Genomic DNA, 25,827 nt, shown 5'->3' on the forward strand with positions numbered 1-25,827 from the left:
AAAATTGCTTGAGTCTAAGAGTTTGGGGCCAGCCTAGGCAACATAGTGAGATCCCATCTCATAAAAAAATAGCAAACAAACCTTCCAGCCATTTCCTTCCTTAACTTGTCTTAGAGAAAGATTATTTTGTCATTTCTGTCATATTTATCAGATCTTTCCCTCCACTTCTTGACTAGTGGCTTTTTTATTTAGATGGTACTGGGGTTTGAACCCAGGGCCTTGCACAACATAGGCAAGCACAGTTGTGCAGCTCCTGATCCTTGTTACTAATGCTACCCCAAACTTACCAAGACTAAATAAAATGGAACATAAAAACACCTATTCCAGATTCAGGTCTTAAGTCCCTTCAGCTTTGCAGCAAAGAATGCTAAGGCCTTTTTAAATCTAGCTTTTATTAGCCTGGCCTTGCACTGGATTCTTTGGAGTTCTAAACTATGAATATGGAAGATTTCATAAATGATAAACTCTGCATTTATAAATATCTTAATGCATTTGTAGCTGTCTTAATTGCGCTTTTTCCTTTGTGTTCAAAATATCCCCATGGGAGAAGAAGGTTAGCACTCCTGAGTCCCCAGAGCTCCTGCAGAGGCAGTTATTTACCTTCATGGAATTTTAACTGACAATGACCACAGTCTAGTATATTAAATCAGGACTATTATCTCCTATGTCATCTCCCAGAGATAAGGCTCCCCAAAATAAGCAAAGAAGAAGACGAATCACAGTGAATGCTGAAGAAACACCAGCATGACCTAAATAAGCACTGCATTCCTAAAGCCAGTGGGCCTCAGAAACTTTGAAAACAACAGTTTCAGTCCATTCAGAGTGTTTGGAATAAATTTGCCTGAGTTTTCTTCCAAACTCTTAGGTTTAGTGGTAACATTCTAAAAACAGAGGTAACATAACTTATTATAGATAATATCTACAGTGATGTATGCCAGAGACTATATCACTGCCCCAGCACACAAGCAAACTCCAATTAACATACAAATTAACATTGCCACCATTTCTCCACTTGACTTCCCTGTACCCATAACTCTAAACCTTGCTTCCTCCAGAGAGTCTAGGGAAATACTGCCACAGCCTTCCTTCTTATAGTTATGTCCTTGCCTGAAGAATCCTAGCTACTTGGATTACCCAACCCTCCACTGCAGCCACTAGCAAGGCATTCTGGTTACTGTTGCTATTACTCCCAGTCTTCAAGAGAATCTCCTGCACCTGTACTAGAACATCCTGCTGGGGGCCACTGCAATAGAAGTAGATTTTCCCCCCTGACTCTCTTCTAGTGCAACCTAGCAAAGATGGAACCAGGCCACATTCAGTTGCCACTGGGACAAGTGAGAATATATTCCTGACTCTCTAGAGGTAGAACTCAAAGGGCACAGTCTAGTACGTCAACCATTATAAATAGTGGTTAAGGGCTGGGGTTGTGGCTCAGCGGTAGAATGCTCACCTAGCACATGCAAGGCCCTGGGTTCGATCCTCAGCACCACATAAAAATAAATAAGTAAAATAAAGGTATTGCGTTCAACTATAACTAAAAATAAATATTTTTAAAAAATAAATAGTGGCTAAGTTCTATGGCATTGTATACCAACAGCATTCTATTAGTTTGTTTTGGACTATCTTTAAAAAAAAAAAATACCACAGACTGAAAGGCTTAAACAATAGAAATTTATTTTCTCACCATTCTGGAAGCTAGAAGTCCAAGATCAAGGTGTCGTTAGGGTTAGTTAGTAGGTTTGTTCCGAGGCCTCTCTCCTTGACTTTCTGATGACCGACTGCCTTCTCGCTGTATCCATCTCACTATCCTCAGTTCCAGACCATGCCTGGTGTCTGAGTGTCAGCATTTCCTCTCCTTATAAGGACACTAGTCAGATTGGATTATGGCCCACCCTAAAGGGCTTAGTTTTAACTTAATCACCTTTTAAAGACCCTTTGTCTAAATAAAGCCATACCCTGAGGGTCTGAGAATTAAGGCCTCAACCTATAAATATTGGTTGGGTGGGGAGAGGTCCACAAACCAGTTCATAACAAACATTACAGGCAAAATAGTTTCATGAGGATGACTTCAGAACCTAACTGCTACTTAGGACATTTGTTTCAGGGTTTCAAACAACTCTGGAAACTGCATTCCAAATACACCTCAAAGCCCTGCCTGCTCAAAGGTAGAGGATATTGCAGAATCCATTTCATCTGCTAATTATACAATACTCCCTTAGGGGAAATGCAGGAGCTGTTGGTTACTTCCATCCAGCAAACTCTGTGAAAAGCACTTAGTAACTGAATCTTGCCAAAAGAGCTCTGTCATAGCCATAAAATATGAAGCAGATACTTGTTTAGCAAATAAATGAAGTTGGAAATTTTTTGGAGAGAAGATTGTGGTATACTACTACACTGTATAAATGTTGTCTCGCTGCTTGGCTCATTCTGTGTCTTCTAACTTCATGCCTGACATTTCACTGGTTCATTTTATTCCTTTATATTAAGCCTGTCTCTGAGATACTCCCATTTTAAAAGCAGGCACTACTAGGAAAGGTAGCACATTGTCAGTTTCTCTTCAGCATGGCTACAGAACCAAGGATAAGTAGTAGGGAAAGGTCTGAAGGGAAGCAAATGTTTAGTCCCTGTTCTACCACTTAGTTTCATCAGTTGCTCTGGCCTTGGCTTCCTCATGTGTAAAAAAAAAGGAGAGATCAGAGGATCACTGAAGTCTTTCCAGGTTTAATAACATGACTAAATAATAGCGCATCTTGTTCAAAACAGGACAAAATTGCTGGATTAAAAAAACATAAATAGCTAGGCATGGTGGCACACAACTGTGATCTCATCTCCTCAGGAGGCTGAGGCACGAGGATCACAAGTTTGAGGCCAGCCTGGGCAACTTAGTGAGATCCTGTCTCAAAAGTTCAGAGATGTAGCTCAATGATAGAGTGTCCCAGGTTCAATCCCTAGTACTGAAAATACCCATACACAACAGATTAATCTCTTCAGAACCTAACTGCTACTTAGGTCATTGTTTCAAGGTTTCAAACAACTCTGGAAACTGCATTCCAAATATACCTCAGAGGTATATGTACCACTGAGGCCTGGGCCTCAGTGATAAAGCATCATCATTCTTTTTTTTTTTTTTGATAATTTTTTTTAAAGAGAGAGTGAGACAGACAGAGAGAAATTTTTTAATATTTATTTTCTAGTTTTCGGCAGACACAACATCCTTGTTTGTATGTGGTGCTGAGGATCGAACCCGGGCCACACGCATGCCAGGCGAACATGCTACTACTTGAGCCACATCCCCAGCCCAAGCATCATCATTCTTAGGATTCTCTGACTTCAGGCTATTAAGGACATCTAGAGCATATGGGACATCACTCAGCCTTTTGTAAGGCTTTGGTAAAACTCAATCTAAGTCAGTAGACATTTATTCCTTAAAGTAAATCTACTGAAGACGGATGTCAGAATGTAACTAGCAGAAAGATAGAGGAGTCATGGACAGAATAAAGTACTGAGTTTTCTCTGGCCCCAGATGATAAGACTCAGAGAAGGTACAGAGGCTTGCCTTCATGAGAACTAAAAGTCTCCTCTAGCTAGAAATAGCCTGCTGGCTCTCATTTTGGATTGCTGTTCAGCTCTTAATTTATAAGGCAAACCAGGGATGAGCTATTATTTAGTCATGTTATTAAACCTGGAAAGACTTCAGTGATCCTCTGATCTCTCCTTTTCTTTTTACACATAAGGAAGCCAAGGCCAGAGCAACTCGTATAAGATGATGAAACTAAGCGGTACAACAGGGACTAAACATTTGTTTCCCTTTCAGACCTTTCCCACTACTTCCTTTTGCAAGCCTGGGAAGGAAATCCTGTCAGCCTATCAAAGAATGCTCTACAGGAACTGTATTCTCCTTCCGCACTGTGACGTCTTCTGCAGATGTTCTAGGGCACTTGCCTGCCAACTCAGGCAGAGTCAATTTCAGTAAGGGGCAGCAGCAGTTAGGTGCACATCTGTGCCAGTCATTGTGCACCAATCAAACCTCATGGCTTTCTTTAGGGAGAAAAATTAATAGTAGATTATAAAGAGTATTAAGAAGTTGCTTCAACCTCCTACAGGGTTGTAGCTTCACCAGCACTTCACTTGCTCCCCGTGTGGTCAGTAGAACCCTTCGTGTTCTGCTGTTCTGCTTATAAGCATCGTCTAGTGTACTTCAACCCACAGGCAGTGTCCCTGCGGGCACTGGGGATAACTGGACAAAGCTACATGCAGGAGAGACTGGGCTGTTGTTTGTTTGGATTGACCTTCACTGTTTATGTGCAGACGGGTGATTCTAGGACTCCTTGATGTTCCCTTGTCTGTGTAGAGCTCCCTTCCTCCCTTGGCTTTGTCTGAGGATAGAGCCCACTGCTCTATCTCCTTGAAAGGAAAAGTTAAGAGAAAAGACCTGATGATACCTTTCCTCTACCTACTTGCTTTGGTAGGGGCTTTGCCATTTCATGCTTGGCCATGCACTTCGCATGGAGGCAAAGCAGCATGAAGCCATTTGAGACCTGCAATGCCATGACTTTGCCACACTTTCTGGAGTAGCTGTGTTCATGAGTGTAGTGATCCTGAAGCATTCTTTGAGCCAGATTGGACTGGAAATATCCCTGGAGTCTCACTCTCACCCTCACCCTTCATCACCCAAGTAAACACTAACAGCAAACATCTCTGAGCTTTAGGGGACTGTGGGAATATTTTTCTTTCAGTCCCAACTTTCTCCAAGAGCTTTCACATAACATGACATACTTTCTTCCCTTCATCCCTCCAAAATTAGTAACACCCAACTCCAGAACCCACCCCACCCCCATCCTTCCCCATGCCAGTCAAATTAGACCTGTCTTGCCATATCTTCATATCATGCTTGCTTCTCAGCACTGCATTTGGCCTCCTTGAGATATGTATACACAGGTTCACTCAGAGCAGCTCATATGACCCCAGAACTTTGGTCATTATTGGGACCCCTTCCATGGTCCTTCTGAGTTACTGTGCCAAGAGTGTATATCATTATGTCACCTTACAAGGGAGTCAGGAAACACCAGAAAACATATCAAATTTGTACTTAAAAAAAAAAAGAGAGAGAGAGAAAGAAAGAAAGAAAATCCAGCAAGATCCATAGCCCTCTGTGGGAGCCTTTGCATTCTCTTCCTGACCTACTGGCCCTACATTAGGATACAATGTGCTTCAAATAGCAGCAGTCCTGGGCATAGAGGGTGCATTGAGTAAGTGCCTCAGTTCCTGGGGAAACTTTCTTTCCTCTCCTGCATGGCCAGAGACATGGGCCTTGTGCTAGTTTAGCATTTAAATCTCAACTTCAACAAAGCCTTATTCTTACTGCCCTGTGTTTCAGCAGTAGATTTCTTATTCATTGTTTGGGTTTATTTGTTTTTTTCTTTCTTCTTTCTTTTTCCATCCTCTCCCTTTTGACACTTTTCATTTCTGGGAGCCAAACCAAATACACAGGGCTGGCCAGCTAACCTGGCTGAGTCTGTATTTCCCAGAACTCTGCTGCTGCTCTGATGGATCCCTTTGTCAAGAAGAGGAATTTTTCTCCATTTTTTTATAATGATGGATGTCATTTGAATGTCTCTATTTACTTCCATTAACAGATTTGTGAGAGATAATGTTAGATATTATCAAATCATTTAGATAACCGAATTGAAATTCTGCCTAGCTGAGAAATTTGCTTCTTTGTTTAGAACATTCCACACTTTCTCAAGTCTACATCAGCAAATCTTTGGTCTAATATGTCTTCTCTTACCATTCATTCATCCTTTGGTCTAAGCATTCTATCTAAAGGTGACTGTCTTGTTTGCATACAGTATTTTGGCTTTTTGTTTTGGTTTGGTTTGGTTTGGTTTGGTTTGGTTTTTTGGTGTTTTTTGTTCAGTGCTACATCACAGTTCCTTTGGTATGCTAGGGCTATAGCTACATAAGAGATGATTCTCCCTTCTCTTGGCTCTTAAAATTTAGTTCATAAGGGGCCAATCAGACTGATATAAGTCTTATACTGAGTTTTATGGAGTCTCTTTCATATTTCACTTTTATCTTTCATAGGCATATTTTCTTTCTATACTCCTTTGTCTGTCTACCCCCTCACCTTACTTATTCAGAAAAGGTACAACACCTTTATCAAACTCAGATCTCAGCTAGGGAACAATTCCTTATCCAGGAAAGCAGCCAGCATTTTAGAAGTGTCTAGATATAAATAGAAATTAAGACATTGGTATGTTCATGACATCTGCAAATACAAAATGGAATCATCGGAAAGCAAAAGTTTGTGCTGATTTATGTACAGGTAACTGAAACCAAATTGTTGCATCCATTGTATCTGCTGGTTCCTGGCTCCTGCTAATATGTAAGATTAATTTGGAGTGACAGGTGTCAAGCAACGTGAGTTTTGGCCATTGACCCCTGTTCATCTGCCCACTTTTACTTGTGTTCTTTGGTCTCTCAGTTGTTAACTTTCACAAAATAATGACTGATTGCAACCTTCAAAAGAGTAAGCAACAGTGATAGATAAAGCAACTCTAAAGGTTTATAGCTAGCAAGACCAAAAGTCCCTATAAAACTTTCGTCTGAGGAAGCTTTGCTTTTTTTCTCTACAGGGAGCTTATGCATCTAGAGACAGTGTAAGTTTGATCCCCTAACCACTTGTTGGGTTTGGTGGATAATACATACTAAGTTTCCCTGAAGCAAATACCATCAGTCTAACCTACACCAGCCATTGTAGCTCTTTAGGCCTCAGTTATCTTATTCAGGTTAAAGGGTTCCAGTGTTATGCCAGTTTCCTTCCAGGCTTAGGAGTTGAAATTTCAGGACTGGCTTGCTCTAGCCTAGCACTTGTAGGCCTGGTAGTTCTATAGTAGGATATTTGCCTGGAGACAGTCTGAAAAATAAAATGATGAGCTTTATATTTATACGAACTATAGCTATTTTCATTCTCTCAAGGTCAGGGAGCTGATAGTATCACAGAGTTTTCAGTGCCACAGCTACAAAGCAGAGGAGTTCTTGTTTGGTTTTTTTGTTTGTTTGTTTGTTTTGTGTTTTGTGTGTGTGTGTGTGTGTGTGTGTGTGTGTTGTTCAGTTGTATTTTTTGTTTTTATCACTGTGCTAAGAAGTCAGGGCCTCACACAAGCTGAGAAAGGGCTGCTCTACCAGTGAGCCACACCTCTTTGCCGTTAATTTGTTTTTGTTTTGTTTTTAACCTTTGAGAATTAATGGTAAAAATATGTGATGATCTATTGAAAAATCTAGCTACTTTAATTAATATGGCAACATTCATAAGCACCAACTATGTGTCAGGCATTTGTTGGCAATACTAATTACATTAGTTAGTATATGATTTTCATGCTTCAAGGCTTAGTACTTAGTGCTTCTCTTTTAAGGGAAGGAAAGGCAACAGTTCCCTTACATCAGCATGTGCATCTTGAGACTGCTAAGCAGTGTCATACTGTCCAGCAGTGGAACTTAGTGGACATACAGGCCCAAATGGAGCTGAACTTTTGTTTTTATTATACCATTTTGTTCAAGATTAAGTCGTGGAAGAAAGCTAACACCTTATTTACTTTTGGCCTATAAGAAACCTTTCCTTCTAATAAAAACAAATTCAGGCATTGCCTGGCAAAGGAGTTCATCACCTGGTAGTGGGAGGGAGGAGCGAAATACCCACAGCAGCCTCGCCATCATCACCCACATCCAATCATTCTTGCATAGAGCCAGGCCATGGTGGCAGTGGCTTAGGCTCCGCACCACAAGCAGTGGGGGATGGCAGAGATAATAGAAATAAAGCTAGAAAGGGCTGGGGTTTGGGCTCAGTGGTAGAGTGCTCGCCTAGCAGGCATGAGACACTGGGTTTGATCCTCAGCACCACATAAAAATAAAGATATTGTGTCCACCTAAAACTAAAAAGTAAATATTAAAAAAAAAAAGAAAGAAAGCTAGAGAATTCAGCTGCAAGCTGAGACTTGAAATATCAAGGAAGAGAGGACTTTGGTGTTTTTAATCTGTGAGAAATCATTGTAGGACAGATTCTTCAAGAGTAACTTTAATTTTCTCTGGCACTAAGTGTTAGAAGGATTCTACAAAGTGAAAAAAAAAAAAAAATGACCAACTGCCTAGACAAGAAATATCTACTGTGTTTTCAGATACCCTCTAACCATACAAGTTTTATTATGGCAACAGGTATTATAGCAAGTAGGCATGAGGCCCCAGGTTCACCCAAAAAAAGACATAATGGCAAAATGCATTTCAGTTAATTCCAGTTGTTTGAAAAGCCAAAATAGGAAGTGACTTTGTCTCTGTATTTTCTAAATAGCTTGCTGATATGAGTTATGGGGCTGTAGGCCAAACCTGGCCAGGATAAGGGACCATTTCCACTTTCCAGCACCTCCAGGGTTCCAGTGTTATGCCAGTCTCACAGTTTAGACCTCAGGTCCTATGCATCCTGGGACCTAGCTGTTAAAACCTCAATTTCAGATTCTTATCTGCTTAAAAGAAACTAAGCATTTCTGTGTAATTTCCTGCCCATCACCAAAACCATCCACAGTTAGGACTTAGAATCTGAGTCACTGCTAGTTACAAAAGAATTTATCCATGGGCTGGGATTGTGGCTCAGCGGTAGAGTGCTCACCTAGCACGGGCGGGACCCGGGTTCGATCCTCAGCACCACATAAAAATAAAGGCATTGTGTTTTATCCATCTACACCTAAAATTTTAATTAATTAATTAATTAAAAAGAATTATCCAGTGACCGCTCTTAACCATCACTTTTTCTTTTTTCTTTTTTTTTTTTATGTACCCAGGATTGAACTCGGGGGCACTCAACCACTGAGCCACATCCCCACCCCTAAATTGTCTTTTATTTAGAGACAGGGTCTCACTGAGTTGCTTAGCTCCTTGCTTTTGCTGAAGCTGGCTTTGAACTCGAAATCCTCCTGCCTCAGCCTTCCTGAGCCACTGGGATTACAGGCGTATGCCACTATGCCCAGCCAGCCATTACTTTTTTATGCTTATCAATACTTATTCCCTTTTACCTCATCCTTTGTGACTATGCATGGAGAGTTGTTTACCTTAAAATGAGGCCAAGTGTTCAGAATACTTAGTTATTTTCTCTCTTTAAGAATTTCCAGGACTGGGAGGTATGGCTGAATGGTAGTGAATCCCTAAGATGTGTGAGGCCCTGGGTTCAGTCCCCAGCACTGCACCAAAAAAAAAGAAGAAGAAAAAAAAAAAAAGGATTTTTTTACTTCATGAATTTCTAGTACTTCTCTGTAACATCTCAACTTGGCTGTGGATAGCCTCTCTAGAATCACAACCTGTGCCGAGCAGTAATGTCCCTGAGTCATTCTGTTCTTCTGTTCTTCCATTCAGCTCATTTAACTTCCTTATCATTCTTTGTCCATCAGTGTGAGCTGCATTCTCTGCACTGAAAGCAGAAAAGGGATTGGAGTACTTTCCCACGTAGCCAGCTCTTTTTACAACAATGCCCTTGTTTGGTGTGACGCTGTAGAACTTTAGTTTTCCTTCAGAGCTTCCTCTGTCCAGCTTTTTGTTAAGCTGGAGGCTGAGGCATGCTCCCTTTCCCCACTGCTGCATACACTTCCAGTGCATGTTGCTTTGAGCATTCAGATGGAGTTGCTATTGCATTTGTGATTCTTGGCTCAAGTCCCTCTAGAAATCATATTACTACTCCAAGTTCAAGGAGGGCTGGAACAGCTACTAAGAACAGAATACGTTATAATAACATTCAGCAGACAAAAGCCAGAAAATTCCTGCCAGAGGCCACCTTCATATTCTATGTGTGTCCTATACTCCATCTTTTGAGAATTTTAAGCAGAGTAGAATGCTATAGTGTATAGTTTATGTGTCCCAGTATCTACTAAAGGATTTTTTGTTGTTGTTGTTGTTTTTGGTTTCTTGTTTGATTTGTTTTGGTTTTGTTGTTTTTTAATGCAGTGCTGGAATTAAACTCAGGGCCTTGCATGTGCTCGGCAGGTGCTCTATCACTGAGCTGCACTCCCAGTCCATTACAGTTTTGATCTGAGAACCCTTCAGAAGTGATCTTAAAAAGCTCTTTAGGGTCTGGGGGTAGCTCGATGGTAGAGCATTTGCCCTGGGTTTGATCCCCACTATAAAATAAAAGCTCCTCAGAAAGTTATCAAGGCTTTTCCTCATGGTCAGTGTCTATTCCTTTATTGCACTCACTGGTCACTTTTAAATTGTCTACTATGTGCAGGTATTTTGCTACACAGCATCCATATATAAAAAAAAACAATTTATTGAGGAGTTTGCAGAGAGTTGGAGAGTTAAACATATAATCAACAGAAACAGAAGGCAGAGTGAACACTATTATCAGTATTCACTGCTGACTAGGACAGGCTTCTCAGGGAAAGTAGATGATTGAGCTCAGCCATTAAGGATGAGAAAGTTAGAGAAGACAAGTGTGTAAGAGAAAAGATTGGCCGCATTCTAGACTGAATGAACCACATCAAAGGAAAATCAAAGACAAGGAGTGGCAAGTTAATATACCAGGAGATGCATTTGGAACAATGGCTGTCATGCCAGAAAGTGTGCATTCTTTCTTGAAGGTAGGAAGTCATTTAAGACAATAGAAGAGGAGGGAGCCTATTCTATTCTGGTTTAGAAAGATTACTCTTACACCATAATGAAGTGGTTATGAAGATGTTGCAACAAACAATGCTAGGTTGTGAGACCTTGTGATAGGGTTATAACCAGAACATAAATGAAGAAACAAAATCAAAAGAAACATAATCTTTAAAGGCATTAACAGGAAACTCAAGGAAGTGGCCAATGAGGGCATTGTTAAATGGCCTCAACTTTTGGCTCTACTGCTAATGAAAAGAAATGTAAGCAGAAACAGCCCTACCATGTTGGGAAGATTTGGGTGGTTGGTTGGTTAGTTTAATTCCCCAGTCTATAGTTAAGATGAGTAAAGGGGCCAACCTTATATGCCTTTTGTGGACTAAAAATTAGTACAGTTGTTTTAGATCAGTTTGGCCACATGTCTAAAACTTTAAAGAAATATATACCTCTTTGACCCAGGAATTTTAAGTAAACAGTCGTAAACACATGAAAACTTATGTACAGGAAAGAAAGCTCAATACATGAATATTTATAGTAGTAAAAACTTGAAAATAAACTAAATTTCTAATCATGGGAAATAGTTAACTAATGGTACCTCCATTAAACAGATTAAGTGTACCCCATTAAAATTGTGTTTTAGAAGAATATTTAATCACACAAAAAACTTTATAGTAATTAATAGGTGAAAACAGTTTATTACATAGTATGATTTGATGTGGGGTATTCATGAAAAGATCTTTTTCAACTCCATAAAAATTTAAATCTGAAACTCAAGAAAGAGAGGGGAGCTAGAGTCATAATTATGTTGTCATACCTGCATGATAATTATATTTAGATGATATGGACATAGAAGATTCATTATATAATTTTCTTTTGTGTCATTTGAGATTTTTCTGTGATTTTTAAGAGCAAAACTACCTCAAAAGAAATATTATTAAATTGGAAAGAAAGTGTATTAAATATGTTAATACACTAAAGCACTTAGAATAATACTTGGGCTATAATAAATCCCAATAAATTAGTTGCTGTTATTATTGTCTCCTTTTAAAAGCTAAAGTTAGACAAGATTACCTAGGCAGAGAGTATAAGAGGAAGAACAGAAGCTGGGAGTTTAGCCCAGTGGTAGAGCACTTGCCTAGCAGGCACAAGGGTCTGGGTTTCATCCTCAGCACCAAAGGGCATCAGGGGTTGGGGGGCATGAAGAATGGTGGAAAGTCTCCTTAGACCTCTAGAATAGAGGGATTGATCCAAAGGAAGAAGAATAGCACTAGAATGGAGAAGGGATGTTGGGATGGGCAGAGGAAGACCAGAAGAATGTGGATGCGTCAGGACTCACAGGGGAGAAACTTTAGAAGGAGATCAGGGTCAGGTATGCATAAAGACTGATGGGTCATGTAATTAGGTAATCTTTGGGGTTTGGTGCTGTTTTGTTGTTGTTGTGTTGTTTTAAGTTTTTAAATATAGCATACACACAGAAAGTCTAGGCAGACAGCTCAGTGAGTGTTTTACATACTCCTATGACAATACCCGGAACAAGAAGCAGAACCTTACCCGCACCTAGCACCTCAGAAACCCCTGTTACCTTTCCAGTCACCCTCATTTTCCAAGGGTGGCCTAACTTCTAACACCACAGATCAGTGTTGCCTGTTTCTAAATTTTACATACCTAGAATTATGCAGTACAGACTATTTTGTGTCTGACTTCTTTCATTCCACATGATGTTTATAAATGCATTTATTTTGTTATACGTGTACTCTGTTCATTCTCATTGCCACATGATATTCCACTGTATAAATATAGCATAACTTATTTATCATTCAATTATTGATAAACACTTAGGTTACTCCAAGGTTTGGGTAATTGCAACGTTCTGCCATAAATACTCTTGTCCATGTCCTTTTTGAATTTACATATCCCTAAAAGTCCAGTTGTTTCAGTCATAAGGTATACTTATGTTCAATTTTAGTAGATGCTACCAGTTTTCCATAGTGTTACACCAATTTGCACTCCAGCCAGAAGTGTATGAGAGGTCAAATGGTTCTGCACCCTTCCCAGTACTTGGTATATCTGTCTTTTTAAAAGTTAGTCACTATGGTATCTCATAGTGATTTTACTTATTTTTTATTTTTTTAATATTTATTGTTTAGTTGTAGGTGGGCATAATATCTTTATTTTATTTTTTTGTGGTGCTGAGGTTTGAACCCAGTGCCTCACATGTGCAAGGTGAGCACTCTACCACTGAGCCACAACCCCAGCCCCTCATAGTGATTTTAAACTTGCGTTTTCCTGAATTAATAAAATTAGTGACAAATACCTTTTTATGTTTGTTAGTTATTCCAGCATACAGTTGGCCTTTAAATTCAGCTAATCACAGATCAAAAATATTTGGAAAATTTTTCCAGAGTGTTCTGAAGAACAAAATTTGAATTTGCCATGCACCAGGCACTACACTGAGTCCATGAGACTGAAGTGATATATAGGTATACCCTGCTGTAGCCTTCCACCATTCCATACTTCCTCAGTCTCTCTCTAGCACTCCTTTGAGCATTGCTTGCCTCATGTCTCATTTGTATACAATGTAATTAGTCCTGCAATAATTGCAACTGTATCAAAAGTGGATGGACCTTTTTTCTTATCATTTTTTCCTAAACAGTACAGTGTAGCAACTAATTGCATGGTATTTACAATGTGTTAAGTATTCTAAGTGATCTAGAGATGATGTGTAAGGGAGGATATACATAGTTTATATGCAGATATTATGCCATTCAAATAAGGAACTTGAGCCTCAGTAGATTTTGGTATCCACAGGGGATACCAAATCCCTTGAAGATACTAAAGGATATTTGCACTCTCACCTTTTTTTTTTTTAATTACTGTTTTTCTTCTTCTTGATGAATAGGAGTCATTTATCACATAATGTATTACAGATATCTTCTCTCATCTTTTGGCTGCCTTTTCACTCTTAATGGTGTCTTTTAAGAGAAAGAAGTTCTTAATTTTAATATAGATCCTACTTATCAATTTTCTCTCTTTGTACTTAATGTTCATTCCAAGTTATTAAGGATGGAAATGAGAAACTGGTAGTGAATATGGACTATTTTTCTAAGATGTTTGATAGTGAGCTAGAAAAATTGCAGCTATCTTGAGAGGGATGCAGATTCTAAAGAGAGTGGGAGGGATTTGAGTGCCCTCCGGAGCCATAGTGAAAGACCAGGGAAGAGAGAGGTAGGAAACACAGATTTGGTTGAAGGAACATGGTTGTGGAGGAAAGGCTCAAGCATGTGAATAGGGAGCCCTATTAACCTGGAGAAGAAAAAGGAACAAGGACCATTGTGGGGTCATTTTGAGGTGAGATGTTTTGTGTGTGGTGCTACCTTACGAACAGTTTCCCTAGGTTGGTTGCTTACACAATAAACATTACAGAACCATTGTGGGTACTGTGCCCTTTACCACTGATGTCACCAGATACTGTATGCAGGATGCTTGAAGTAGCCAGACTTGCTGCCCTCATGGTCATCCTAATCCACATTTTGAAATCCTTATTTCTTTAAGCAGAATATATTTTGTCTACTGGAGGTACATAAGTGTACATTTTAGGTCCACTTCCCCAGAGTGTTAGAGTTAGAGTAAGGTTTGGGGAAAAAAGCCCTACCACAAAATCCTAAGGTACCTGAGAGGCTGAAGGAACATTTTGTGGATATTTTCTATTTTATGTAGGGAGGATGCTTAAATTATAGGAAGAGCTGGCCAGTTCATGGGACCAAAATTGTTTTGCAACTTAGTAAAAATTGTTTTACTCTATGTATGCTCTTACGCATTTTGTTGTTTGTCTCTAGATGTAAAACTGTCAATACATAAACAAAAAACTGTCTTTATATCTTGAGGGGGGTCATATGAACTTATATGCTGCCTACAAATTGTGATGTTTGCAGAAAATAAACAAGAAGGTATCATTTTTCACTGTAGTAGTTTCGGTGGTGGAATTAACCTGCCACTGTTAGAAAGTTTAGAACAGGTATGTTAGCTTTCCATTGCTATAATAAATACCTGAGATAATCAACTCATAAAGAGAAAAAGATTTGGTTTTAGCTTACAGTTTGGATATTTCAGTCCAGGATTGATTGGCCCTATTTCTTTGGGGGCCCTGTGACAAGGTAGCACATCATGGCAGGAGTGCATGGTAAAGGAACATTCTCACCTTGTAGCTTACATGCCCCCCATGACTAACTTCCTCCCATTAGGCCTCACCTCTTAAAGGTGCTACCAACCAGTGGCACCATAGGCTAGGGACTTTGCGGGGATGAGAGTCATTCCAGATCCAAACTAATGCTATAGGAAATGGAAACTCTTGCTAGATTGCTCAGTCTTACTTCCACTGTGATTGGATTTGTAACCTTAACAAGGAAAGGAAAAGGGAAAAAGGAATTAATTCATTGAAACTGAAATGTAAGAAACATTTTCATTAAATTTTAAATGTTACATGTTTGCCATTTGGAAAGTTCTCTTTTGGCCTTAACCCTGAATGGGACCTTTCTTACAAGGGGAGGGAAGGGGAAGAAGATAGTCAGGCAGAGGGGACATAGGCAGCAGGCAAGGGGTAGATAGCAGCAAGAGGAGTTGGGGGTGCAGTCTATGGTAGTGCACCCACTTAACATGTGCAAGGCCCTGGGTTCCATCCTGGCACCAAAAAAGAAAGAATGCAGCAAAAACATCCTGAGTGAGATCTGGTATGTTAAATCTCAGAAGCTAGAATACACCTTTCCCAATGTATCCATAGAATCTACTACATTCCAAAACCTTAAAAAAAAAACAAAAAAACAAAAAAAAAAACTTCCTTTTTACGTGTGACATACACGTTAACAAAATATTTTAAAGTAACAAGGTACTAATCCATCTCAGGAATTGTTTTCACACCTGTGCAGTATAACACATCTGTCTACATTTTTAGTTTGGTCACTTCACGTGGCTACTTTCCTAGGTGATCTAAACACACATTTCTGTACTCCTTTGACTTGAGAATAACCAAAGCTTTGCATTTCGAAGTTGGTGAAATAAACATCCTCATTTTAAAAGTAATCTCAAGGCTGGGCTGCTGTGGCTCAGTAGTAGAGCACTTGAAAGGAAGGGAGGGAGGAAGCAATTCTACTTTTACAGGAGAGGGTGATCGCTGAGTTTTATTTCAAGTCAAGAAATTTTAGCATCTAATGGATCAGGTGTCAATGAAACTTCTCCCGGCTCCCATGCCCACATTTAAAACTGGTAAAATTAGAAAAAATGCAGAATCCCTAGAGAACAGAGAAAGGCCTACCAAATGGAAAGCAGCTCCAGCTACTGAAGGAATACTTCCTTCTCTAAACCTTTTGATCCTTCTGATCCCCTCTATTTTTAAATACCTTTTCCCAAGTAAGTCATTCATTAGACTTGGGAAAAGCAAAGCCTTATAGTCTACTTCTAGTTGGTTTTTTTTTTCTTTTCCCCCTAATCTCATTCCATCACTTCTAGTTATACTTCCTCCTGTGGTGCTAGTCACTCTCCCCACTTATTGTTTACACCCTCCTGACATTCATAGGTAATAATCACATTCCCTCCCCTTATTTTTTACTCATTTTGGGTCTATATATTTAGTTCTTCTAATCCTGCCTCATAAAATTATCCTCTCAGCTTCTTAGTCATGCCTGCCATTTTTCTTTGAACTCTTTCCAGTTTGCCTCCAGAAGGTAATGAGGTGTCTGAAATGGAATACAGGTCTCTAGGTGTGGCTTCACTGAATCTGTGTAATAGAAGGGCATTCTCCGAGGGGTAATGCCCAAGGCTGACCAGCCCAGGGGCATTTTGTCATTCTCGAAAAGCTGGGGTTATTCTGTCAAGATCCAAAAATTTCTATATTCCTGCACTGCCAGCAACAGCCAACTGCATTTTTCTACCTGCTGCCATAGCTCATACTGTTTTTCCACTTTAAATTACCCTTTTTCTGTTCATTACTGCCAACCTCCACATTCTTTGAGAAATTTCCTCCTCCCTCTCCCCTTTCTGCTTAACTAAAGACAGTAGTATTTTAATTTCTTCTTCATTATAGGTATTTACTGCACAATTTTTTTAGTTTTATTGCGATATAATTCACATACCATACAATTTTCCCATTTCAGATATGTAAGTCAGTAGATTCATTATGTTCTCAGAGTTGTGTAATCCTCACCATCATCAGTTTTCAAACATCTTACTGCCCAAAAGGAAACCCATACCCATCAGCCGTCACTCCCAGCTATTCCATCCTGAATGAAGCAGCCACCTGTCTACTTTCTGTCTGCTTTACTTTTTTTTGCCTATCTGGCCATGAAAAAAAATGAGGTCAGTCAAACATGGTAGCGTGCATCTGTAATCCTAGCAATTTGGGACACTGAGATAGGAGGATCATGAGTATATGTTGGCTCAGCAACTTAGACCCTAAGCAACTTAGCGAGACCCTGTCACAAAATTTAAAAAATAGAAAGGGATGAGAAAGTAGCTCAAGGGTAAAGTGCCCCTGAGTTCAACCCCCAGTACCCAAAGGGGCGTAAATTTGTGGTATTTTATGATTGGCTTCTTTCACTTATAAGATACACTAATATAACGTAGTTTAAATAATGTATCATACATAAGGACTTCATTTCTTTTTATTGGCCACTCAGGTAATACTTTTTGAGTGAATATTTTACATACTTCAGTTTGTCTCTTCTAATAGTCTTAGAATATTAGAATTATAACTTTAAAACTACATAACAGGTATTTATGTTGAAGGGTATTTATATTGAACCTACTGTAGTCTTAATTCTCACCCTCAAATGCTCTGGTCTCTTAGTCAACATTTAGCAGAAGGAAGGGTACTAGGTATATTCCTTGACTTTTTATGTTTGATAATTCTTGATTCAGAGCATCTAGATTATAACAGCAGTGGAATTAGAATTTGGTTCTCTTTGCTTTTTAATTTCCCTGCTCTTTCAGGGTGATCTTATCTATTTGATAACAACAGCAATAATAATTTTAACATCTAACATTCATCAAGCATTTTTAATGTGCCAGGCATTACACTGCACTTTATATGACTGTTTCATTAAATACTTGAAACAACTCTGAAACAATGTTATGGCCCCATTTTACAGATAAGGAGGGGTCAAGGTCATATAAATTAATAATGGGCAGAGCAGTCATTGAAACCCAGGCCTCCTAACCCCAGAGCCAGCGTTCTTAACTACACTTTATACTCAGTTTGTTATTTCCCTCTTTTCTTTACTAAAACCTGCACTTCCTCAAATTGTCATCCCCAGCTGGAATTGTTAAAAATGGTTTTCTATTCTCACTCACTGAACTCACCTTTGAAAAAGCTGATGTGTGTGTTCCTCCCCAAGGCCCTTGAGCCTCCCTTAGTTTTCAGCCGCCTCAGCTCTACTGGGCTTGCTACAGTAGTAGCCTCTTGAAGTAGTCTTCCCTCCACTCAATCCAGCATGTCCTTCTTATCTCCTAATGCATCTTTCTAAGAAGATGAAGATGCTCATATCACTGTACAGTTTTAAACTTGGACTTCCTCTTTCTTGGAGCTTTGGTTTGGGTTTGGGTTTTAACCAGATTGCGTCTGAACTCCCTAGCTTCATGTACACAGCCTGGCCCTCACCTGTCTTTTCAGCTGCATTCCTGTCACTCTTCCCAGTCCCCTCACCTTAGCCTCCAGCCATGCTGTGTGTTTCACATTTCCCTCGTCTGTGCCAAGCCCTTCCTCACTTCACACATCTGCATTTGTCTCATCTGCTCCAAGGCCTTTTCTGCCTTTGATCTTTCAGACAGACTCCTCTTTGGTTCTCAAGACCCACATGCCAGGCACCTTTTAGTAACACCTTCTCGATCTCCTCCAAGAGGAAATAGTCATTACATTCCCCTCTCAGCACATGCTTCATCCTGGCCCTTACTGTGCTGGGTTGTAATTTGTCTGTTAATATGCTTGACTCCTCTGTTAACCTAAATGGGTTCAGGACAAGGACCAAATTCATTCATCTTTCACTACCTAACACATAGTAGGCACTCGGCTAACATGCTTAAAGGAATGTCAAAGAGGGTGTTGAAAGCAAATAGAAAATTAGAAATATGCTTACTTCTAAACATGTGGACTATCTTATATCTCTCAAAATAATCTCCTTAGGTAAATGAGCAGGCCAAAGAGTCTAGTGTACTAAATAAAAGCAGTAGAGCAGACGCAAAAGTCCTTTTAATTATATGTGTCCCTAGAACAAGGAGCACTGCGATAGCCCTCAAACCGGGGTGTAGGGGGGAGTTCCCACCGCAACCTGGGTCAAGGGACTCTTCCCCAAGGGGGGAGAGCCCTCCAACCGGGGTGGTGGAGGAAGCCCCAAAAGCACCCCCAGTCGAGGGGACTCGTCCTCCAAGGGGGAAGAGCCCTCTAAGGTTAAGATTCTATTTGAGGACATAAGAGCCCCCTCCCACTACTGAATGTGAGATTGCAGCACAGTGGAGAACAAGACACCACCTAGAATGAGAGGAAGGTTGAATCCCAACTCTGCAGGTCACCAGCTTTGGGCTTGGAACTAGTCATTAACGTCTTCATTTTCATGAAGAAATATTTGATGTTTACTTTTTTTTTTAAAGAGAGAGAAAAAATTTTTAATATTTATTTATTTTTTAGTTATCGGCGGACACAACATCTTTGTTTGTATGTGGTGCTGAGGATCGAACCCGGGCCGCTCGCATGCCAGGCAAGCGCGCTACCGCTTGAGCCACATCCCCAGCCCCTTGATGTTTGCTTTTATACTTTTCAATTTTGATGAAGGGAGACTTCACATAGAAAGCACCTCTTTTGTCATTTATTAATAAGCAATAATTCTTAACTCAATGTAAATAGTTTTTAATTTTACCTGAAATCCACTTCTCCTTTCCCTTTCAGCTTCAGGATGAGTTGGAAAAAGGCGAACGGGACAATGCAGAACTGCAGGAGTTTGCCAATGCCATTCTTCAGCAGATAGCAGACCACTGCCCCGACATCCTGGAGCAAGTGGTCAATGCACTGGAAGAGTCGTCCTGACCCTGCTTCATGGGGAGTGACCAGCCCAGCAGCCCCAGAGAGGAGTCAAGAAAGGAAAACTATGAGGAATAGGCATCCAGGAACTTCTTAGCACCATACACTACAAACCACATGATGTCTTGCTCACTTGAAGAAGTGTGATTCCAGCCTGTTTGTACGTCTGTCATCTTGCTCCGCCTTTCTGCTTTAAATGTTGTCTCTACACTAATGTCCTTGACGTCCAAGGTGGTAAATGACCACATCTCTATGAAGAACTAGCCTCCAATCATCAGCATTGGGGAGCTGGGGAAGCTGGTGGCTCTGTTCTTAGAGGGCCATGAAGTAGAGTCCACTCACCTTCCGTCCTCTGATGTGAGAACCAAATCTGAAATCTCCTCAGAGTTCAGCATGCTGAGAGAATCCTCATCGTGGGCCAGAGAGTTGAGTGTTGGAATATCACAATGGGTGCTTTCTTCTAAAAGGGTAAAAAAAAAAAATTTAAAAAAAATCTCAAAATGAGAGGAGGGAAGGAGATCAGAGACAATGGAAACCCAACTCTTCTCTTTACGGTCCTGTTTTCTTCTCCTGTGTAGTGTTTTACACAGGGGGGGCAGTCAGGCTTCTTGCAGGCTTAGCAGGCATTCAACCCCAAGTTTTAAATCTTCATCCCGGTCCTGTCTGTCTCATTCTTCTTTGCTGTTCCTCAGTTCACAAGAGGAGGATATGAACAGTTCTTCCCCTGCTCTCCCTTGTTTTTTAAGACCCTTCTTCTTATGTTACTTCATCACTAGGTCAAATACCTCTGTTTGAAAGAGAAGAGGGGTGTGACACATGGAGCCCTGACATCACCACCTTCAGCCTTGCTGCTCTAGAAAGTGATCTTCTTCGGGGCAGTTAGGCTGGTTTCTCCGGAACATCTCCCAGCATGCTTTCTGCCTCCACACCCATGTCCCCAGCTTCTGCTCTGCTGACATGTATGATCCGTCCCTCACCCTTTTACTTTATTCTTGACTTCCCTTTCAGAATCACAGCCCCATGCAATACATAGAATCTTCTTTTGACAAAAGTGAATTTGACTTATCCCACATACATTCCCTCAATTATTTCTGAGAATATTTATGAAATGGCAACTGCATGCAAGTCAACATGTTAGACACTCATTGTTGAAAGTGTCTTTTCAGTGAGGAAGAGAGAGAGTGGATTCTTTGAGACATCTGATTGAGTCAAAGCAATAAAAAGCTTACCTGTCCCCTCCCTCAGCTTCCCCCCCCCCCTTGCTGTGCTAGGGATTGAACTCAGGGCAGCACACATGCTGGGCAAGTACTATACCTCCAAGCTGTATCTCCAGTCCACTCCCCATCTAGAAAGTATCTTCTAGAAAAGTCTGTCACAAATCAGCATTTCTCAGTATCATAGAATTGGTGGTTTGGGGTGATGGTCCTTTATTTGCCTGCAGGATCCCATTTGTGATGGTTCAGAATTTTTGCTATTGTTACCCTTAAAGAGTGTCTGCTTGTGGACAGTGATTTCTTAACACATTGCATTCACCTCGTGGACCAGCTCCTTGATGAAATCAGAAAGTCAACCCTACAGTAGCAAATCCAGTTGAAGAATTGGCATTTCAGAGGACATTTTGCCCAAGGCTTAGACAATGGTAGTTGTGTAAAATATATATGTCACTGAGAAATAGAGGGCTTAACCCAAATCTGGCCCTTTGACCACCTCTACCACCAGGAACCCCCAAACACACAAATCTTCTCATAAGAGTTGCTGGAATAAATGTTTTTGTCTTGCATTTTCTCCTCTGTCCTTCCCTAGTTACTCACTAAGAGTTTAATGCTGCCTGTGAAGTCCACTGCATTACTTAAGCATCGGCCCATTGATTACCCAATGGGGTCTTTACATAGTCACGTCTCTAGGTTTCCTCCTTCCCTGCCATAACACAGTCCCTTCCTACTTGAGAAGCTGTGGAGTGTTCCTTATCAGAGGTTTAAATGTACTCTACTCATAAACCTTTCACTGAGATACTTCCTGATGGCTGAGCTGGGCACAGGGGCTACAGGGGTTAGATGGTAAGTGGTGGTCATTGGTGGTCAGTTACCTCAGTTCTCTTTATTTACTGCACTGCTCATAAATCATAGAGAAAGCCCTCAGTATTTCAGAACTGGAGTATTAGAATCTCTTTACCCTCTGTAATGTAAAGAACTGAGGTATAAAAACAGCTTCACAGGGCTACAGCAGAGCAGAGAAAATAGAAGAGCCCATGTCCACAAAAGCAGCCTGGCACAGGCACTGGCCAGCTTCTCTGGCTAGCAAGGTACAGCATCAAGAGGCTTCCCTAGACCTTTGGCCCTTCTCATCAGAGGCCATGCTTGGCACCTTGCCCATGTACTGTATTTATCACTGTCCTCCTTCCTCTTTCATTTCAGTCTTTCCCATCACTTCCCTCCAGAAAGACTTAGGAAGCCCTTTGTGTCAGGTGCTTCTGGGAAGAAAAATTTCTGGGACAGACATCAGCTGTCTGGTATCTATGCACCACAGTGGTAAACTCCTTGATCCTTCTTGGGTGATGATCTGGCATCTCAAATGATTGTGGGGACAGTTTAGCTAAAGTTAACAGTGAATATGGCCTGCCTTTATATTGTAGGGGCAAAGTTAATTTGGTTTCTATCATTGAGAGCATCTTACTGAGTTTAGATAATTCATAGAGCTAACACCTACTAAATGCACAACTCCCATCACACTGGGACTTGGTCCATGACCCTCTGTCATTCATAGTTTCACAAGGCCACTCACTGATCCAGAAGGTTTATTGCCTTAAGGACTCACTGCAGGTTGCCTACACCTTCCTCACATGTATCCATCCCATTGGCAAGTCTGTTGCCCTTTAGCACTTCACATCTGCACCCCAAATCAAGGTCAGTCATGAGAAGGACTAGAAAAAGAGGGTATGGAAACCAACCTGGGACTCATGACAGAAGAAATACCATGTGAGTTTCTCATTTTTTCATATACCTCTATCCGAGGTATTCATTGAGTCATTGGAAAAGTATCTGAATTGAGATTTACGAAGACATGTATACCATTTGAAAGGGAAAAGACTTCAAGTGAGCTTTAACATACTAAGAAATATGAAGGGAATCCCCAGATCCACCTCAGCTCTAACTTTTGTTCTTGTTTGTATCTTACTGTCAAAGAATATCTAAGTGAGTCTCTCTTCCTTAAATGTGGGCTTTAGAAATACTAGGAAAGCAGACTGGACCTAAGACCACATTCAGTGTTGCTAGTGACAATGTGACTTGCAACTTTTTGTCAATTGAAATCTATTTGGTATTCCATGAGGAGCTCATTGGCTCACCCACTCCCCAGAATCAAAAGAGGGAGGGGAAGTCACCACAGAGTTTAGTCCACTGATGTCCTAACATCCCATCCCTCATGAGGGTCCAGATTGACATTTGGACTTGCTATTAGGGAATCCTGCTGGCCCCAGACACATTTTGTGCCCACCTGTTTGACTGCATTACTTACGCATCAGCCCATTGATTACCCATGGGGTCTTTGAGGAAAGAGCAAAGCAAGAAATACTTCACCAATAGAATGTGACGCTCATGTGGCCTTTCCTAAGTCCCAGTGGACCCTGAGTCAGCAGTGTCAATGACTTTCACATCTGCCTCCCCAGCCTCATCTCCCTACTGCAGAGATCAGACCTGAGGAGAAAGGGCAAGAAGAGAATGGACTGCGTGGCAGCGAGCCACCCTCTGCAGAGCCCACAGGCCAACCCTCCACCACTGCCAATCCCTGGGCTTCTCAGGAAGTGACTGGAAACATTCAAAGAAATGTTTTTTAAAGAATCTGCAATTTTCCCCCATGTGAACTAAGATAAGAAGAAAACATGCATTATAGGGGAATCCTTCTGAACAAAATGGCTGTCTTCACCTACTCTTTTTAAGCAAAAACTGTTTCCAAACTTTTTAGTGTCAAAACTGTAACCAAGTGTCTCCTGATTTTTTCCAATGTGTTTGGCGCGTGCTGTGACCCTGTTGTAGGTATTTCTCCTCCTGCCCCTTTCGGAAGAGAAGTGGTTTTAAGAATTGATTTGAGGGAGTGGACTTCTGACCCATCCCACCTCCTCTTTCGTTTATCTGCTTGTTGATATTGTCTGTGTGATCCAGAGAATCGGGGCAATTACTTTGTGTCCATTGTTGAAAATATTAAAATATTAAAAAGTAGTTGTAGAACTGAAAAATTAAAAGAGCTGTGTTTTTAAAATGCAAACCAATATCATTTTAATAAAGGAATTCAAGCTATGGGGCAGCCAAACTCCTCCCCGTCCTCCCTTTGGCCAAGGTGGCAGCCTGGCCAGCCTCTTGGGAAACACAATGACCATACTCCAGGTAGGTGACTGCCTGGATGCAGCTGACAACTGCTTAGTCAAAGGAATGAGAATCTGGGGGTTCAGAGACTCAATTGTGCCAGGATTTTCCTATATATCCTCAGGACCTCTGAGTAGAGGTTTTAAAGTTGATGACCCAGAAGCACCCTAACCCCCATGTTGGTCCCAGCCCAGTGTGCCTATACTGTGTGGTAACCTGGGCTTGACTCTGAAGCCCCTGCCTGGCAGGTCACAGGACCTCTTTCCTGCCCACTTGGTGCTATATCATCCAGTGACCATCCAACAGGGCCGACAGTGGCCCGCCTGGAGCCTGCGATCCAGGTGCAATGGATTGTACTAGAACTCAGTTCCTTCTGACTTCAGACCCTAGACTTCCTTCCTCTGAAGCTTTTTAGACCTCAAGTTGCCTGGGTCTAGGCACTCTCTCTTGGCCCCAGAGATGCCATGGTCAGGAAAGGAAGTGAACCATGTTAGAGTGAGATAATCCACTCCTGGACCAGAGCACTCCTGCCCAGCCCTTCTTTCCATGCCACAACAGTATTGCATCCATCCTCTAAAGCAGCTAGACCTACCTGGGGCACATACCAACCTTCTGGGCTGGTCTGCCTCACTGCAGGACCAGGAACCTGCCATGTACATCAAGATGTCCAGGATGGGGACTTGGGATTCACTCCCCTGCTTCAGAAGACACGTGTTGCACTTTAGTAGGGAGCTGGGGAGCACTGGGTACTGGCTCCTTATAGCTTGAGTCCCTTTTGGTAACAGCAGCAGCAGCCTAAATGGTGGTATCTGTGATCCAAACACACCTGCTGCCTTCAACTGTACATGTGTGTGATTGCTGGAGTCATGTTGCCTACCAGATAACAACATTACAATGAAATTGTGTTCTGTTCAACTTTGCCTTGATAATTATTGTAAACACTTTGTTCGTTTTTTCTTTTTTATTCACAAACTAAATCCATCAGGAAATTATAAAGTTATTTAAAAACAGTGTGCTGCATCTTTCTTTGATTTTTCACTTAGTCTCATCATCCAGGCAAAACATTTCCTGCAATGTTGAAAAGACAGGAAAAGGCCAACAGTCCCCAGGACATCCAAGGTTGGGAGGACTCACAGTACCCCCCAGGCCTGCTGGGGTGTCCTCATCAGAGAAAGTCACATTTAGGTTCCCTGAACTCCAGTTATCTTTCAAAGTCTTTTCCAATTTCCTTTTTCCTTCTTTACACCTCAGTGTCCACACCAGGTTCTCCATTTCAGATCTGATTATATTCCAGAGCTTAGAAGAATCATCTGCCACTTGGGTAGTGGAGTTGTTCATGCTGAGGTGGCAGACCAGGCAGGCGTGGTCATATCTCAAGAGGATTTTATTCAGAACTAAGATTTCCACTTCAGTGGGGAGTGCCCTGATGTGCTAGATCAGCCAGCAAAGTGTGAACACTATGAGTAAAAAGGAGTCAGGAGGCACCATGTGTGAAAATGGCTGTAATTGTCAGCTCTGGTACTGGTCTGAAGTCTTATGCACAATAAGAAATGATTCTAGGGAATTTATTTTATAGGAATGAGTTTTCTTCTTAGCTTCATGTCTGTGTCTACCCCGAAAAGGAATTGGCAAGCCTGCTTTCTGCATTCCCTTCCTCTCCTGTGTAAGCTATGATGATGCCCACTGAGTGGGTCTGGAGGACTCAGGTACTAAGAGTCAGGCATCTTTTTTGTGGGGAGGAGCATACCAGGGATTGAACTCAGGGGTCCTCGACCA

General features: G+C 41.1%; 1 protein-coding gene across 13 annotated transcripts in view; it reads left to right on the forward strand.

Annotated features, from left to right (window-relative positions):
• Window positions 1-25,061, forward strand: part of Erc1 (ELKS/RAB6-interacting/CAST family member 1) — a 564,692-nt gene extending 539,631 nt beyond the window's left edge. For all 13 annotated transcript variants that reach the window (XM_058584138.1, XM_058584139.1, XM_058584137.1 and 10 more), the window contains one exon: window positions 19,562-25,061. In XM_058584138.1, coding sequence (XP_058440121.1) covers window positions 19,562-19,699 — 138 coding nt within the window. In that variant the 3' untranslated portion in view covers window positions 19,700-25,061. The remainder of the gene's footprint in view (window positions 1-19,561) is intronic.
• The last annotated feature ends 766 nt before the right edge of the window (window positions 25,062-25,827 follow it).

The sequence above is a fragment of the Marmota monax genome, unplaced genomic scaffold (assembly GCF_021218885.2).
Source record: "Marmota monax isolate L192 unplaced genomic scaffold, Marmota_monax_Labrador192_F-V1.1 WCK01_AAM20220418_F8-fsc00163, whole genome shotgun sequence".
NCBI classification, from domain to species: Eukaryota; Metazoa; Chordata; class Mammalia; order Rodentia; family Sciuridae; genus Marmota; species Marmota monax.